At 38.9% G+C, this 17,334-nt stretch overlaps 1 protein-coding gene across 1 annotated transcript; it reads right to left on the bottom strand.

The window, feature by feature from the left end:
- Window positions 1-1,383: 1,383 nt before the first annotated feature.
- On the bottom strand, window positions 1,384-15,913 carry CALM2 (calmodulin 2). The gene is made up of 6 exons (XM_039245925.1): window positions 15,821-15,913; window positions 10,018-10,048; window positions 3,598-3,741; window positions 3,389-3,495; window positions 2,971-3,106; window positions 1,384-2,026 (listed from the first exon to the last, which is right to left on the bottom strand). The coding sequence occupies exons 1-6, from the start codon at window positions 15,821-15,823 to the stop codon at window positions 1,998-2,000; spliced, it is 450 nt and encodes a 149-aa protein (XP_039101856.1). The 5' UTR covers window positions 15,824-15,913; the 3' UTR covers window positions 1,384-1,997.
- Window positions 15,914-17,334: the final 1,421 nt, after the last annotated feature.

The following is a 17,334-nucleotide window of genomic DNA, read 5'->3' as shown; positions in this document are numbered from 1 at the left end:
CTGCTCATTTCAATTTCCTATAAAATAAAAATGCCAATTTTGTGGCTTTGAAGATTAGAACATAAAAATTAGTATGATATACCAAAGTACCCCAAAATAGTGATCCCTTCCACCCTGTTAACCTAGGTAAACTTCAAAATGTAGGGATTGGAAAAACTGTTGGAACTGCAAAAAGATTAACTATAATCTTAATAACATAGTAACATCGATTGAATACTTACTGCAAACACCAAGGACTATGCTAAATACTTTACCTTCATTATTGTAGAAGTTAAAAACCAGTTGGTTTTTAAACCATTTTGCAGGCAAGATAAATGAGGCCTAGGTAATATTGACCTCTTCAAGTGTTACACACAGCAGTGATCTGCACACTCATGAAATAAAACTCCAAAGCCCGTGTTTAATACACCGGAGACTACTATGCCTCAACACTCAGGCATATTAATCTTCTCCCCCCCAAATACCTTGCTGGCCCTCCGTTTTTACTTGTTACATGTAGTAAAGGTCTTTCTATTTAATTGTCTGTGTAACATGTAATAATCCCATTAGGATTATCAATGCCTGTACTTTCTCTCTAAAACCTACTTATTAGCTCTCTTTTTCTTCACTAACCGTCCAGTTTTCTATTTACTGGTACAATCAATAACAATGGTATTAAAATAGTCCAAGATGGCAGTAGCCTGACAAATGAATCCCCCGCCCCGTGAAGATAAACCTTGTGGCTACAATAATCAGATAACAATTATACTCAATATTTTAATCTTGGCACTGGTTTGCTATGAAATCTTCCATTAAGCTTTTAAAAGGTAGCTGAAACAAACAGAAAAACCCTGATAACCACTTTTTGAGTAGCTTAGAGAGAAAGCAACGGCTTAGAAGCAAGCAAGAACTAAAACCAGAAGTGCCATTCCACTCCTAAAGAGAACTTTCTTTGTGAAACATGTTGCAGATAGGCAGGATAACCGAAAGTTCTTTGTCTTATGAAGAAAAAGTACTATGAAAAAAACACTAGTAGATAGAAGTAAAAACATAACAACACCCTTCCCTCCTTTTGGGTTTTTATAACAGAAATATTTTAAAAAATCATTGCATAGCTGAAGTTAATACAGACAAGTGGCTATGCCAAAGTTGAAAAGTATGTAAAAAAGATAGGAAACACTAAACACCTACATTATGTCAGTTCCCATGCTAGGTACACTTATAAAAGGTGTTTTAATCTTTCACTTAAACCTTTTGAAGAAGTATTATAATTTCAAAACTAAACACAATCTAGATAGCAAAAACAACAACAAAACCATCTAAATTATAGTAAGTAAAAACCACCCCATTTGATTCTCAAAATTGACCTCAAGTTAATGAAATGACTCAGATTCAGAGCAACAGTTGGGTAAATTGTAATTTTTTTATTGGAAAACAAATATACAACTTGGAATGGATTTGAGGCAAATTGTGCCATAAGCAGATTTTCTTTAAGTGGCTAAACAAAGTTTAAAAAGCAAGTAACAATAAAAGAAAATGTTTCTGGTACAGGACCAGCAGTACAAAAAAATAGTGTACGAGTACCTGGATAATACACCCGTTTTGCAATAGTGCAACTTTTAAGTACATATTGTTGACTGTCCATAGTCCACGCAGAGTTACAACTCCACACTTCAACAACAACATGCTGACAATTCCTAAAGAAAACTACTTAGAAAAAAGGCATAACCCAGATGTTCCCTCATTTGACCAACTCCATCTAAGTTTAGATGTGCAGAAGGGCTTAGATATATCCAGAGTAAGCCACATGCAACATGTTACTTGATCAATTTTCTAAAATAAGGTTTCAGGACAATGACAGTAAGATAAGGGAAGAAAACATGGAGGAATAAGTCCTAATTACTATACATGCATATTTTTTGACAGCAGGGGGAAACCTTTTACAGATAAGTTACAAACAAAGAAAAGGCAAATAAACAATTTTGTACAAGAAATTTAACACATTCTGTACAATGTCTTCACTTTGCTGTCATCATTTGTACAAACTCTGAAAAAGAAGAAGTACACAAAAAGTTGCATCAATGGCAAAAGACTAACAAAACCAATCATATTACTCAATCTCTGAGCAGTCTCCATTTCCCCTTTTGTTCCTCAAAACCACCATATGGTACAGAGGAAAAAGCTAGTTTACTTAGACTGTCAAGGCTGGAACTCTATAAACCAAAATTATTAAGGCTTATTAATCAATACATCAAATTTATGCTTTCAACAAGCTATTATAAATAGAAATATTCTTGGTATAACACGATAATTTTGAATGGAAGCACAAGTAACCAGTTTCAGCCTAAAGCTAATTAGAGGGAAAATAAATCCAATGAAGGGAAATCACCTTAATTTCATTTTGAGGATACTGAAATAAGTTTAAAGATTTTCAAACTGTTCCACAATCATTATACAAAGATCAATTTAGCAGTTTAGAGTACAGTGCTTCTCAAACTTTAATGTGCATATGAAACTGCTCGGCAATCCTGTTAAAATGCAGATACTAGGTAGACTAGGACTTGAGAGTAAACCGTTTTAAAAGTTCTCAGGTGGGGCACCTGGGTGACTCAGTCAGTTGAGCGTCTGACTTTGGCTCAGGTCACGATCCTGCAGTTCATGGGTTCGATCCCCACGTCGGGCTCTGTGCCGGCAACTAGCTCAGAGCCTGGAGCCTGCTTCAGATTCTGTGTCTCCCTCTCTCTCTGACCCTCCCGTTTATCCAGTCTCTCTCTCTCTCAGATATAAATTTAAAAATAAATAAATAAAAGTTCTCAGGTGATCGTGATTTTTGCCTAGTATATAAAATACTCTAAAAAGCTAAAAGTTTATAAATATAAAAACCTGTTTTAGCTTCTTTATTGGAGGTATCCCTAATTTTGACCTATCAGATACCTAACAAATAGCTATAACTTAAAATCAAAATGCAGACTGAGGTAGTGAAAGGCTTACCTTCATAGTTTACTTGACCATCACCATCAATATCTGCTTCCCTGATCATTTCATCAACTTCTTCATCTGTTAACTTCTCTCCCAGGTTTGTCATCACATGGCGAAGCTCTGCTGCACTAATATAGCCGTTGCCATCCTAGAAAAAAATTTAATAAAATATCTAACTGAAATTACAGACTTAGAGTTGGCATGGAAATTTAGTAAGTTTATGCCAAACTTCACATTAGGGAGAAAAATATACTTTAAAAATACATACCAACTAAAAACAATCTATAGTTGAACAATAAATTAAAGATCACTGAGGACAAAGCAGGATAACCTACGTTGAAATCACCATTTCTTAGTTCCAAAGTCAAGTGATGCCTCTTTGCCAAGATTCATCCTCAAAATTTAACGAATTCAATCACTGAATACCTACCTTATCAAACACACGGAATGCTTCTCTAATTTCTTCTTCACTGTCTGTATCTTTCATTTTTCTTGCCATCATTGTCAGAAATTCCGGGAAGTCAATTGTGCCATTTCCTGAAATGGTTTGTTTAGTTGAAATATTACAGTAGGATTCAAATAACCCTCTTTGACTCCCCCACCCCAAACAGACCCCCAATTAAAAAAAAAAAAACTTACCATCAGCATCTACTTCATTAATCATGTCCTGTAACTCTGCTTCTGTGGGATTCTGCCCAAGAGACCTCATTACAGTTCCCAATTCCTTTGTTGTTATAGTTCCATCACCATCCTTGTCAAATAGTGAAAAAGCTTCTTTGAATTCTGTTTTAAAGAGAGACCAATCCAAATATACAAATTAACAAATTAACAAGACCTTGTGATATTTCAAACATCTTTGGCTAATCATACCTATATATGTTCATATTGACCTATCAGCAATTTTTTTCACCTAAAATCTTACAGAGAGCTCGCTCCAATATCAAGAACAGGTAAAAGTCAAAATTATTCTGTATTCAAAGAGGCAAAGAATCAAAGCTTCTCTATTTTCTACTGAAGCTCTTAATAGAAAAAATAAGACTATGGTACCCAGCATGTGTTTCCATAGAGCAACTATATGCATTATGTCTGAAGTAATCCTCAAAAGTTAAAAAATAAAGTCTATTTAAGAACCTACTAATTTAAAAACAAAAAAACCCTTTAAACTTCAGAATAATATGCAATAGGCTAGTTTCCTTTTCTGAGATCTAAGGAACTATCATCACATAATCTACATGATATTAATAACAGGATGATCAAGATATGAATGGTTAGTTGTAGCTAAGTACTGTATTACTAAAAACAAAGACCTTTATTTAGAATATAAAATCCAGGGGTGCCTAGGTGGCTCAGTCAGTTAGATCATCTCACGGGTTCATGAGTTCGGGCTCCACATCAGGCTCTCTGCTATCAGGACAGAGCCTGATCCAGAAACTGTCTCCCTCTCTCTCAAAAATAAACATTAAAAAAAAAAGAAAGAGAATATAAAATACCAAACTTTTAATAAAGTAGAATATATTATTTCCTTAGATCTTTAAGATGTTTTATGAAATTATGTTCCTTTTAACTCACCACTGGATTACAAAGAAAGCTGTTGGAGCAACAATCCAGGATACCTGGCTTCACCATTTATTTTATAATCTAAAGCAGAGATTAAATTTGGTAATTCGAGGTCATGTAAATGAGCTAGTAACAAAGCCAGTATTTTCTGGTAGGGTATTTTTAAAAAGGTATCAGACCCTATCAGCATGCAAATCCAAAAGCAGTTCCAAATTTCACAGGGCTGAGTTCCCTCAACCTATCTATCCATGTGAAAATGTGTACCTGACATGTTTTAAGAAATAGTGTGCTTCCTCTTTTATAATCCAAGGCTATTTATTCCCCCCTGCCTTTTTATCCTTGCTCCATTTCATACTCCTCCCAGTTTCAATCCATCATAAGCTCTTCTCTGGACTAAACTACTCTTCCAGTGATATCACCATTAACATAATATCATGTCTCTTATGCTTAAAACTAAATTCAAACCCTGTATTTTCTCTTTACGTGCTTACCCTTATCTTTCCCCCAATCTTGGGAAGCACCATCACTCATATACACTTCTACCAATCCACTATTAAAATTACTTCAGCTCCACTCATCAGTTGAAAATGCCAAGTTTACCAATAACAACCTAGTTGCCCAATCGAACAAGTGTGCTTAAGTATGTGAGGCCATATAGCATAGAAACTAAAAAGCAGACTTTGGAACTCAACCACTTGGGTTACTAGTAATGTAACCTTAGGCACATTAAGTTACTACCTCAGCTTCCTCCTTTTTGTTAAGTAGGAATAATTGTACCTACTTACTAAGTTTATGAATTTAACTGAGAAGCATAAAGCACTCAAAGCTATGTCTGACAAGTGTCAAGAAAAAGATTATCTCATTTTCCTGCAGCATCCAAAACAACACTGAAAAAACTCTAAACTCTTGGCTTTCACAAGAGTACTTCAGCTTACCTCCTAGCTTACACTGTCAAAAGCTCTTGCTTGTATTTATCTTTCACATGTAGATGTGACCAATCTTCTTATCCCTTTTCTTCTCTCTGGCCATTTCATCTATGTCCACTTATAACGAAGACTTCTTTAGTCTATCAACTGCAGTCCAAAAGTAGATGCTCCTTCTGGCATACTGCCAGGTCAACAGCAGCCTAACACTACATCACAGTGTCTGTATCATTCACCACACACTTCATCTCATCACGCAAACATTTTATTACCTTACACCATCATAAGAAGGGTGAGTACGCTATGAGAGACCACACTCACGTTACATTACAGTATATTGTTATAGCTGTTATTGTTGTTCATCTTTTCATAGGTATGTGTGCATAGGAAAAACCAGAGTTTGGTACTGTCAGTAGTTTCAGGCATCCACTAGGGTCTTAGAATGTACCCCTTCCCACCCTACAGTATCTTTATTTCGGACTTCCTACAGAACATCTCCCCTGGCTGACCCCAAGCAAGACTTACGAAAAAGAATTCTATATTCCCCAGCAACCCTAGGAATGCAAGCAGAAGACATTTTTAACTTTTTCCCTCTGAATAATACTGCTTCATTCCTTTTACATCTCTACAAAACATTATCTTGTTTAATGGCACTGTCATCTTTTGCCTAGACTGTTACAACAGCCTTCTAACTGGATTCTTTATTTAAAATTCCCCGGGGCACCTGAGAGGCTCAGTCGGTTAGGCATCAAACTTGGGCTCAGGTTAAAGATCATGAGTTCGAGCCCCTGGTCAGGCTCTGCACTGACAGCTTACAGCCTAAAGCCTGCTTCAGACTGTCTCCCCCACCCCTCTGCCCTTCCCCAGCTTGTGTTCAGTCTCTCAAAAATAGATAAATGTTAAAAAAAAAAACAAAAACAAAATTACCCACACAACTACCTGGTCTTATTACTACCTTTTTAGATTGCCACATTACTTTCTTCTGCTTGAAATCTAATTGTTTAGCTTTAGACCAAGTTATCACTGACTAGCTGAGTAATTTACTACATTCAGTAATAAAACAGCTCCATTCCATTTAATATTGTTTGTTTTCAGAGAACTCCCCTCGTATCAGAAGCTTAGTGGCAAAGTAGGATTGATTTTATGAAATTAGCATATAGATTAACTAGATTGACTCTGACAAAAATAGATCAATAAATCCCACAAGTAGCAGAATTTGAAGACACTTTCATTTTACTCAGGTTCCCCCTCGCCCCACCCCAAGCAGGACATAGAAGTACTGTCTAGAAATGCATAAACTATTCAGGTTTGAACACACGGCATCTATCATCTAATAACTTAAGTCACAAGAAAATTATCTTTATATATAAAGGCACGCCATTCTAAACAAGAGATTCCCTTAAATGCCTGTTTACCAACTTCCATGTATTCAGGAAATTCTGAACTTAATAATCTCTTAAAGGCCATGTATCAGACTTTTGTCAGCACTTATGTAAATGGAGGAAGATTATTATTTTTATCAAATAAGTTTTACCCCTACAATGGAACTTCAAAAAAGAAAAATTCTTGTAGGTTTTTCTTATTATTAGTCCCCTAAATGTCAAACACCAACAACTGACATCATGGCAGGGTCATTCAACAAAATTAACTTGTTAGTAAGGTCACACTGGAGTCTTCTGGATTGCTCTTTAAGACTAGGTAATGTGAACAATTCTAGTAACTTAATCTAAACAAACATGCTTTTTCTAGATTAAGTTATTTGCTGTTAGAATTTCTAAACAAATCTGAAGTGGTAATGATTATCACATGAAGATAAAAGTAGCTTAAAAAGTACCTTCGTATATTGAATGTTGATTTATTTATGAAGCTTGTTAACATTTTTTTTTTTGATAAGGACTCTAAAATGTTACTGGTTCCCCAGCAATTACATTTATCAGGATAAAGAAAATAATTTGCCTCTACCTCAAAGGTGGACATTAAAACAATCAAATTTAGGAGGAAGGGATTTTGGATGGAAGCAGACTAATTCTTAGGATACAGTAGATGGTGTTCTGGAACCTTTGAAAAGTGTATGCATCCTTCAGTCCTCACTATGTGTGATGCACAGGGGATACAAGAGGCAACAAAAAGGTCCCGGATCTCACAGGGTTTTATTTTAGTGGAATAAAAGCTTTGGTTTTTCTAAACCCTGGGGTCCAAGGAATGGTTTTAAAAGTCTAGGAAGGGACACCTGGGTGTCTGAGCTGGTTAAGCATCCGACTCGATTTCAGCTCATGATCTCATGGTTCATGAGTTCGAGCCCCACATCTGGCTCTGTGCTGTCATAACAGTGTGGTGCCTGCTTGGTATTCTCTCCCTCCCTCCCTCCATCTGCCCATCCCTTGCTTGCTCTATCTCAAAATAAATAAACAAAAATAATTTAAAAAATAAATACAAACCTAGGAAAATGCATGGTAGGGAGAGAATCTAAAATAGATTTTCTCTCATCTCCACTGGAAATTTAATTATATGATGAAAGTCAACGAAAAGACCAAATTTATCTTAAAGTGAATGTTCCAGTGAACCACTACTAGAATTCTTAAGAAAATACTATCAGTCTTTGAAGACTCATCATCTATTTTCTCCTTAAAGTGAACATGCTATGTTGTATACAGCAGGACTAACTATTGAATAGGAATACCAAGAAATTAAAAGCAGACAGGGAGGTAAATATATTAGAGGAGAATTTAAGACTGGAAATATTAATTAGCCCAACAGATCCTAAAGGAGACATTATTAACAACAACAACACTAGAGTAATTTACATTTCACTGACACATTTAAAATAATATAAATGAAGAAATTATTTCCAAAGCTCTGCTTGATTGCTTCAGCACTCAGTACATGCAGTTTATCAATTCTAGAAAGCAAATCCCAGATTTAAGTCAAATTCACACAGTAAGTAAAAATAAAACCTACTTATATTTGGTCCTTAATGCTAAGAGCTTTCTCCTCTACACAGTCCTGTTATTTGTGATGAATGTATAAGAAGACTAGTGATTTCTGGGCACTCTAAATTTGTGTTTACATTGGTAGGGGCTTACTTTAAATGGGCTATACAGTGGAGTTCCAAGTGGGCTTCTCAGTTTTCTCTAGCATTAAAAAAAATGCTTTAGTGATTTTGAACACTTAAAACTTCTTGCCTACCAGGAAAACTGGTAGTTAAAACCGCTTGATGCTTGTGTTGTTTTTTTAATCTTTTTTGTAATGTTTTATTTATTTCTGAGAGAAAGAGACAGCATGAGCAGGGGAGGGTCAGAGAGAGGAGGAGACACAGAATCTAAAACAGGCTCCAGGCTCTCTGAGGTAGCTGTCAGCACAGAGCCTAATGCGGGGCTCAAACCTACAAACCGTGAGATCAGGACCTGAGCAGAAGTCAGACGCTCAACTGACTCAGCCACCCAGGCGCCCCTGATGCTTGTGTTAATAGTCTGAAGCAAGGAAGAGTTTGAAAAGCATTTTAACACTACAATGAATTCACAAATTCTAATCTAAGTTTTTTTGTAAAGATAATGGTTATCCCGGATTGATTCCATGTGCAACTCTAGGTTAAAATATGAGCTACTTTAAACTGGGGTAAATTCAATGTTCCCTTTCTGATTCAACATTTCAAGTTACCTATTAATTACACCTTGGTTCTTTTTTCTTGTGAAGCGTAATTTGGCAATACTAAAAAACAGTCAGAATTCACCCGAAAGATAATCTTCAAGAAAAAAAAGACCACCACCACCAAGCTCCAAAGTATATACCCACAAAGACTAAAAACTTTCCTTTAAATTTTTTTTTAATGTTTATTTTTGAGAAAGCGATGACAGCAGTGAGCCCAATGCAGGGCTCGAAATCACAAACCATGAGGTTTGAGCCGAAGTCACAGGCTCAGCTGACTAAGCCAACCAGGTACCCCCAAAACTTGCCTTTATTTAGTTAGCTCCAGACATCTTTCACAGGCAAGCATGCCTTCTCATTTGCCAAAGCAGATTCCATTACTATATTACATTACACCCATTTGTTACTATCTACTACATAGATCAAAATGAATTATTTACATATATATTTTAAAATATTTATTTTTCTGGGGCGCCTGGGTGGCTTAGTCGGTTAAGCGTCCGACTTTCGCTTAGGTCATGATCTCGCGGTTCGTGGGTTCGAGCCCCGCGTCGGGCTCTGTGCTGACTGCCGGCTCAGAGCCTGGAGCCTGTTTCAGTCTGTGACTCCCTCTCTCTCTGACCCTCCCCTGCTCACGCTGTCTCTCTCTCTCCTAGAAATAAATAAAAATATTAAAAAAAAAAAAATTTATTTTTCAAAGAGGAGAGAGAGAGAGAGAACTCGAGTGGGACAAAGTGCGCTCTGTGCTAAAAGCAGGCAGCTAGCACAATGAGGGGTGCAAACTCACTGGGAGATCAAGACCTAAGCTGAAATCGGACATATAACTGACTGAGCCACCCAGGACCCTAAAGTAAATTCTTTCATACAAGCATCTTATTTTGAAGTTGGCTATTCACTTTATAATAAACTCCAATGGGTACAATTTATTATTTACCTGCAATCTGCTCTTCAGTCAGTTGGTCAGCCTACAAAGAGATCACAGAGAGGTAAGTGAGTATACAGATTAGCAGTTAAATTAAGAAACAGGTTTTAAAACTTTCAAGTTTTACCTTGTACAGTAAACTGCATTTAGTCTAACATTCCTTAGTATGAGCAACAAACAGAAAATGCATACATCTGGTTTATCTTCAAAGCTAAATTGTCTTGACCAAGTTTTAGTACTTAAACCAAATATTTCAGAATACATATCAAAGTCTAAATTTCACACAAACTGGGGAAAAAAAGCAATTTGGCATACTAGAGTACTAGAGAGTTTAAATGGAGTTGTTATTCTTCTAAAGCAAGGATAGACTCCAACAAAAACATTATTTCCTTTCTCAAAATTAGGATACCTAAACTTAAGCTCACCTCCTCTAGCAGATGAAAACTACTATTAGAAGAAATGTCCACTGAACCAAAAATATGTCCAAGGACTACATTCAAAGTTACCCCTAGAAATGGTTAAACATATCATTTGGACATGAAAAAGATTTTCCAAACCTTAAAAAAAAAAAAAAAAAGTAAGCGAAAATCCCATCTATTATAAAGCTAAAACTCCAAGCTGTCCTAATTGGTGCAACAGGAAAGCTACCAGGCAACTGTGGGGGGGAATCCAGGATTCTAAACACTTGAACTACATTATTTACTAAATGTTAAGTCCAACTATCCATTTTCTCTTGACTTTTGAAACCCCAAAGTGAACCTAAGGCTTTTTTAAGCACAGAGAAGAGTTACTTATTTTTGCTTAAAAAAAAAAAAAAAAAAAAAGCCCACGCATTTGCTAAAGCCCATTATATACGTGGTTTTTATTCAATCTTCATAATATTCCTCTACTGGTATTATTCTCTATATTACAGATAGGGAGAGAGGTTCAGGTTAAATTTCAGGGAGGAGTACAAAATTATTAACTAGTAGAGTCAGAATTAAACAAAGTTTTAGACATACTCAATACCTTTAAGTTTGAAATGCAGAGTACCATAATTTATAAACATATCTAAAAATATCAAGGCTTCTTGTGCTTCGTGTGGCCTTCATCTTTGGACATTTCACCACTTACTAGTACATAAACCCATGAAACAACTGCTTATGTGGTACTGAGAAGCCCCTAAGAAGAAACAGCCTTCTAATATCTTTACCTATATGAAATCAAGCATTGTGATTAACCAATTCATTTGCCAGTGAAAAAATAAACACTGCCTGGTTTCACTCTTTTTAAAGAACACAGTTCTGTAAAAAAAGAACTTAATGCAGAACAGCATCACATTTTTTCTAGCGAATAGCATGAGAAAATGTGGGAAGGACCCAGAAAGCTTAAGTTTCTTTCCCTGCTCAACAATTCTGATTTGACCTCAAGGCAAACTCAACTTGTTTCTATTTTAAAAAAAGAAAAAACCCCAAAGGCCTGGTATCTTAAAACTGAAGAGGCAATAATTAAGTTCAAATGCAGAAGTTTAAAAAAAAAAAAAAAAGATCTACTTTTATCCTTCCAAATTCCAATCCTCCATCAAGTATCTGATATAAAATCAGTCCTATGTTGTTTTCCCTATGGAGTAAGATTTAAAACACAGTAAATCCGCTGACTTGGTGTTTACTTTGTTAGAGGCTATATAAAGGATTTACTTCTTTTTTTTTTTAATGTTTTTATTTATTTCTAGGAGAGAGAGAGAGACAGTGTGAGCAGGGGAGGGTCAGAGAGAGAGGGAGTCACAGACCGAAACAGGCTCCAGGCTCCGAGCTGGCAGTCAGCACAGAGCCCGATGCAGGGCTCGAACCCACGAACCGCAAGATCATGACCCAAGCGAAAGTCGGACGCTCAACCGACTAAGCCACCCAGGCGCCCCTAAAGGATTTACTTCTAATCCAATCCCATTTTGCAGGATTTCTATCATTTCTGAAAAAAGGACAGAGTAGAGATAAAAGGACAGTGTTTTGAGTTATTGGACTAATATCCTAGAGCTCTGCCACTTTTAACAGCCATGTGACCTTGGCCAACTCAACTGCTCATAGACAATTTTATCTGAACAACAACTACCTTACAAGGTTATGGTGCAGAGTAAGAAACTATGTGAAGGGGCAGCCCAAAGAATTCAATAATTATTTTATATATATTAACTAATCAAAAAACCTACAATGTTAAATAAGAACCTGACTATAGTTCAATTTCCACATAGACATGCATGGCATCATCTCGTTAGCAGAGCCCTCATTGAAGATCTCACAGACTGTATCATATGCAGGTATTTTGAAGTGTATTTTCTTCCCGCTATACCTTGTCTTTTATCCCAGTCATCTTCACTCTATAGATTACCAGATTACTTCTAAAGAATTATTTCAGAGGACCAAAACACACATATGCATATGTGCTTCCCTTGTCATATAATAAATATGGAGATACCTATTTAAAATGCATCCTTTCTAAGAAAGTTAAGTTGAAAATGTATTATTCCTACATGGAAGTTTATTTCTTAATTTTACTTTTCCCATCCATTTAAAATTAAAAGCACTATATTGTAACTTAACATTCTGTTTGATAGTTCATTCCTTAAAGCTCATTTGTGAATTTTTCTAAGAATGTGTTTTCCTAGAGGTAGAAAGCTGGACAAGATGGCATGGGGCCATTACATTTTGTTACTCAGCCTTCAAAGTGCTCTGTGATTTTGCTTGCATTGTTTCAAGAAATTTAAAGAAGTTTTTGTATTTACTACTAAACCAGAGTTCAAGGTTTTAAAATAAACTTTACCAACAACATTCAGACTAAGGCCTACCAAAAGCAAAAACACAGGACTCCCTAGCACTCTAATTTGTAAGCCTTTTCCAACTACATGAAAATAAATTTGGTTCTTATTTCTGTCTATGGAGAATGCCATTTTCTTAGAAGAACGAGAAGAATTATACTTTTGGGAAAACTCAAGCTCATTAACATGTGTGTTTATCTCAGTAAAGTCAAGAACAATCCACTAGAGAGATGACTAGTTCTTATTCCCTTATTTCTACAATTGATAGAATTCCTCCCACTGCTCTGATCACTACAGAGAAAGCTTCCAGGCATAACATGCTCTCAGGTTCCACCTGAACCTACTGAAGTAGCATCTGCATGTTGAAGAACCACAGGTGATTTGTAAACATTAAAAAACACTAATCTAGACTGTGTGACCTGAAAAGCGAAAGCATTATGTACCTACTAAACATTTCCTAAGTGGCATTCAAAAGTAGACATGGATACTCTTGGAGCCTATCTAGTGAATGGCAGTTTAAAAATAATACAAAATTCTTATTTGAATAAATGGATGAATCCATAGGCTGAAAATGGAACACAAACTTTTGGCTTTCATTCATTCCTCTTTATTCCAAGTTTTTCTTAGATACAACAAAGGCTTACTAAGTAAAATTTTTTCTACATTTCAGAAGTCAGGGTATTTTACAGTCTTTAAATTATTTTAGTAGAGTTAACATATACCTTAATTCTGACAGAACAGCACTTACTACATATAGCATCATACAGAAAAAACTTTATAGAAATTAGGATCTTTACTAAAAGCCTAATATGATCATTATAACTAAATCTAGAACCTTCTATAGATTTTAACAGGGCCGTAGTGAATTTCCTCAGTGTAACATTGATCTCCTTGCATATTGATGCAATAATGATTATTTAAACAAGCACAAAACTTTCTACCTCTTCACATCTTTTACTTATCAGCTGGGCCCCAAGTCTTCTTAAAGCAATCCCCAGCCCTTTCAAAGAACATGTATCAACTACATGAAAACCAAAGAACTACGGGAGCAATTTTATTCTGCTTCCACACAAATTTTTATTCTATAAACTGATAAGAGTCCTAATTTTAAATCTTCAGATCTTTACCTTAAAACAACTTCCTAATTAATTTCACTAAACAATGACTGTCAATGGAACAAACTAACGGAAAACCCCCAAAGCACCAATGATGTAAACAGGAACTACAAAAGCTTATCCCTGGCAGAAGACCATGAAAGCGTACATACATACCAACTGTATGCACTATCAAGAAAATCTATTCCAATTTCTGACTCAATGATCAGACTGATTAGGAGAAAACTTTACCTTCATTCGAAAACTTTTTTAAAAATTTACCCCACAATGTAAAATCTTGATTACATACACCTTGTTTTACCTAAAAGAGTAAATTCAACTAGTATATTCAAATTTAGAACAATTTAAAATGATCACAATAGAACGCGTGCATCAAACTTAAATAAACACTAGTTTTATCCAAGGTGAACTCCTCCCCCCCACACCCATACAGGCTGGAGGTTTCAGTTGGCAACAATTCCCAACTCCAGTTTAAGATGTCACCTTGCCTTCTGGACACACCCATTGCTGTAACCACTTGGCAGACGGAAAGACAAAATAGGTATTGCAAATTACCGCCCTCATTAGGTTTTTTTTTTTTTTTTAAAAAACAGGAAAAAAACAGGAGTTCTGGTCTCGTATGACAGGAAAATGCTTTTAAACTTTCCTGGCTTCCCCCGCCCTGGGTATACCTGTATCACTACCGTATTTGACAGCCATTACTATACAAATGAATTGAACTGCACGTCAAGATGGTCTGGCAATTTCTGTAAGGAAATACGACTCCTTTTCAAGAGGGCTGGAGCGGAGGCATTGCCGTGTATGTGGTTAACTGTGGAGTGCACGTTGAGTACTCAAGAATAGGACATAGACACTGGCTCTTTTCCACTACTACAGGAGGGTAAAAGCAGTGACCCCAAAGCTCCTTTCAGTAGGCGAACAGGAGCTGGAGCGGATGACTTTCTCTAGACGTGCACTGTAAGGACGCGCCAGACTTCAGGTATGAAGTTCATTTCTTTCAATGACAAAGCCGCTTATAGAAAAAAGAATTAAAAAAAAAAAAAAAAACAACTGTCCAGCCATGGGTGGTGGTAAAGGCCCCATAGTCCAGATGGAGTGGAGTGATCAGGATTCACCGAGCTTCCTTCTCGCCACCAGAGGGGGATGGGAAACTGCCGAGGCCGCCCTCCCCCACCCATGCCCAACCAGCCAGGCCCGCAGCGCCGCGGGCCGAGACCTCCGCAGCTCTGCAGGTGCCAGCGCAGCAGCTGGGGCGCGAGCCGAGTCGAGCGGGCGGCGGCCCCGGCCCCGCCGCCCCGCCCCCCCCGGCCGCTCCCCGCGCTGCGCCGGCTCGGCCCACACAGCGCGCCGCGCCCGCTCGCGCGCCCCCCGGCGCCCCCCCTTCCCCGGCACGCGGGGGATGCGGGCTAACGGCGGCGCTGGCGCTCCCTCCCGCCCCCTCGGCGCATGGCGGCCGCAAGCGGACAAAGGCGCTTCCTGGCGCCAGGACTAACCGTCCGTTGGGCTTTTGAATCCGGCCCCGGGACTGACCTTTCGAGATGCCCGACCCGAGGCTTTTGCCCTGCCGCTCCCCACCCCCCGCCCTTCCACTCTCGCCTCCACCATGTGCTGGGCTGCCCCCCAACTCGGATATATCATCCTCGCCCGGCCAAGCTCCTGAGGAGCTTGGGGGCCTCGTAGGCAATGCTCCAAGACCCCAATACGCTAGGGGACTCCTCCCTGAGGAGGATAAGGATGGGGGAGCACCTGCGACGCAACCGCCGCGGAGCCCCCAGTCTCTTTCGCGCCATCCCTATGGCAAAGAACACTCCTGATCGATGTAGGGGAGCAGAGTTCCCTTTCTTTCACAAATTCGCTTCAGCCTCGTCCCCCCTCAGGCCAAGCGCCAGCAGCTTAGCGACGCACTCACCATGCTGCAAGCGCTACGGGTCTCCGAGAAGCGAACACACAACCACTCAGCTCGCTCGCCCCACTCGGACTAATTCTCCTCCTCCGCCCCCAGCGCCTCATAAACACCTCCCTCCGCCAGATCCCTCCGCCGCATGCCAGATAACGGAACATCGCAAACGAGTCCCGGCCAACCCCCTCCTCTCTAACTCTTTTCAGGACTCCTTTATCCACTGTTAATTTACTCGACGAGGCAAGAGATAAAGGGAAGCGGGCGAACGAATGACGTAAGTGGGTTTCACTCCCCAGCCAGCCTGTTAAAAGGCCGGTGGAGTCGCGCTCGAAGGGCCCTACTTTGCGGCGCGGAGGAGCATCGTGTTGGAATTTTGTGGCCCAACGATCGTTGAGACGGCCTCCGATTGGCTGGTTCGTACCTGCAATGCGTCACTCGGCCTCGCTGCCGCCGCTGGGACGCGGTGCGGCTTCTGCTGTTGCCGGTCTGGCCGCGCTGTCCTGGCAACTGCGCCAGGCGGCAGAGTCACTTTTCTTGCGCTTGGCTGGAGAACCTTCCTCCTCCACCCATCCTTCTCTCCCACACTCGCACACACACTTTCCCGCCCCTTGTGTAGGGGGAGGCGAAAACACCTTAGGCGTATAAAGAGTGACGCTGAAAGACCCCAGGAAACCTGTGCCCCGTGCACAGCTTCTGGGCCTCGTGGAGGTCACGCGTTTTCCATTTCACTCCTTCACGAAACCAATAAAATCTAGGTAAGGATAAATGCAGCTACCTCGTTGAAGAGACTTAATCCGAGAGGGTCTTGCGTGTAGACTTGCCATGCACCTTTCTTACCAGGGAGTCCTTTCCCAGAAAAGTCATTCAGAAACCCCGTCTCCGAGATTCTGTGGGATTAGTCACCCCAATAGCCCCTTGATAGTGGGGAATACCAGGGTCCCCATCTGCAGTCAGACCTGGGTACAAGTGTTGGTTGGTCCGCTTTGTTAAATGTGTGATCTTGGAAGAGTCATTTAATCTTTAGCCTCATTTGTAAATTGGAGGTAATACTTATCTCAAAAGCTTATCATAAGGATTAGAGTAATAGGAAAGTTAGATTAATGTAAAATGTTGAAGTATCGGGCGCAAGGGAAGCACTCAACAGGTGGTCACTGTAATATACCTTCCCCTCGTAACAAATGTGCCCCTTTAGGTCTGCAATCTCTCAGATTTAAATGGGCATTTAAAAAAACATGTAAGAGTTCACTCCTTGGAATGAGAACCCTTGTGCACTGTTGGTGGGAATGTAAAGTGGTACAACCACTGTGGAAAAACAGTATGGCAGTTTTTTTTAAAGGGTTAAAAATTAAAAGAGAATTCCCATATAATCCAACAATTCTACTTCTAGGTAGGTACCCAGAAGAAAAAGTAGCATCTTGAAGAGCTATTGGTATGCCCACGTTTAAGGCAGCGTTATTCACTGTAGCGAAAATTTGGAAGCAACACAAATGTCCATCAGTGGGATGGATAAGCAAAATGTGATA

This window comes from Hyaena hyaena, unplaced genomic scaffold, assembly GCF_003009895.1.
Source record: "Hyaena hyaena isolate Hyena2069 unplaced genomic scaffold, ASM300989v1 scaffold_274, whole genome shotgun sequence".
Classification (NCBI taxonomy): Eukaryota; Metazoa; Chordata; class Mammalia; order Carnivora; family Hyaenidae; genus Hyaena; species Hyaena hyaena.
The sequence above is the reverse complement of the archived record's forward strand: the minus strand, read 5'-3'. Positions and strand labels throughout refer to the sequence as shown.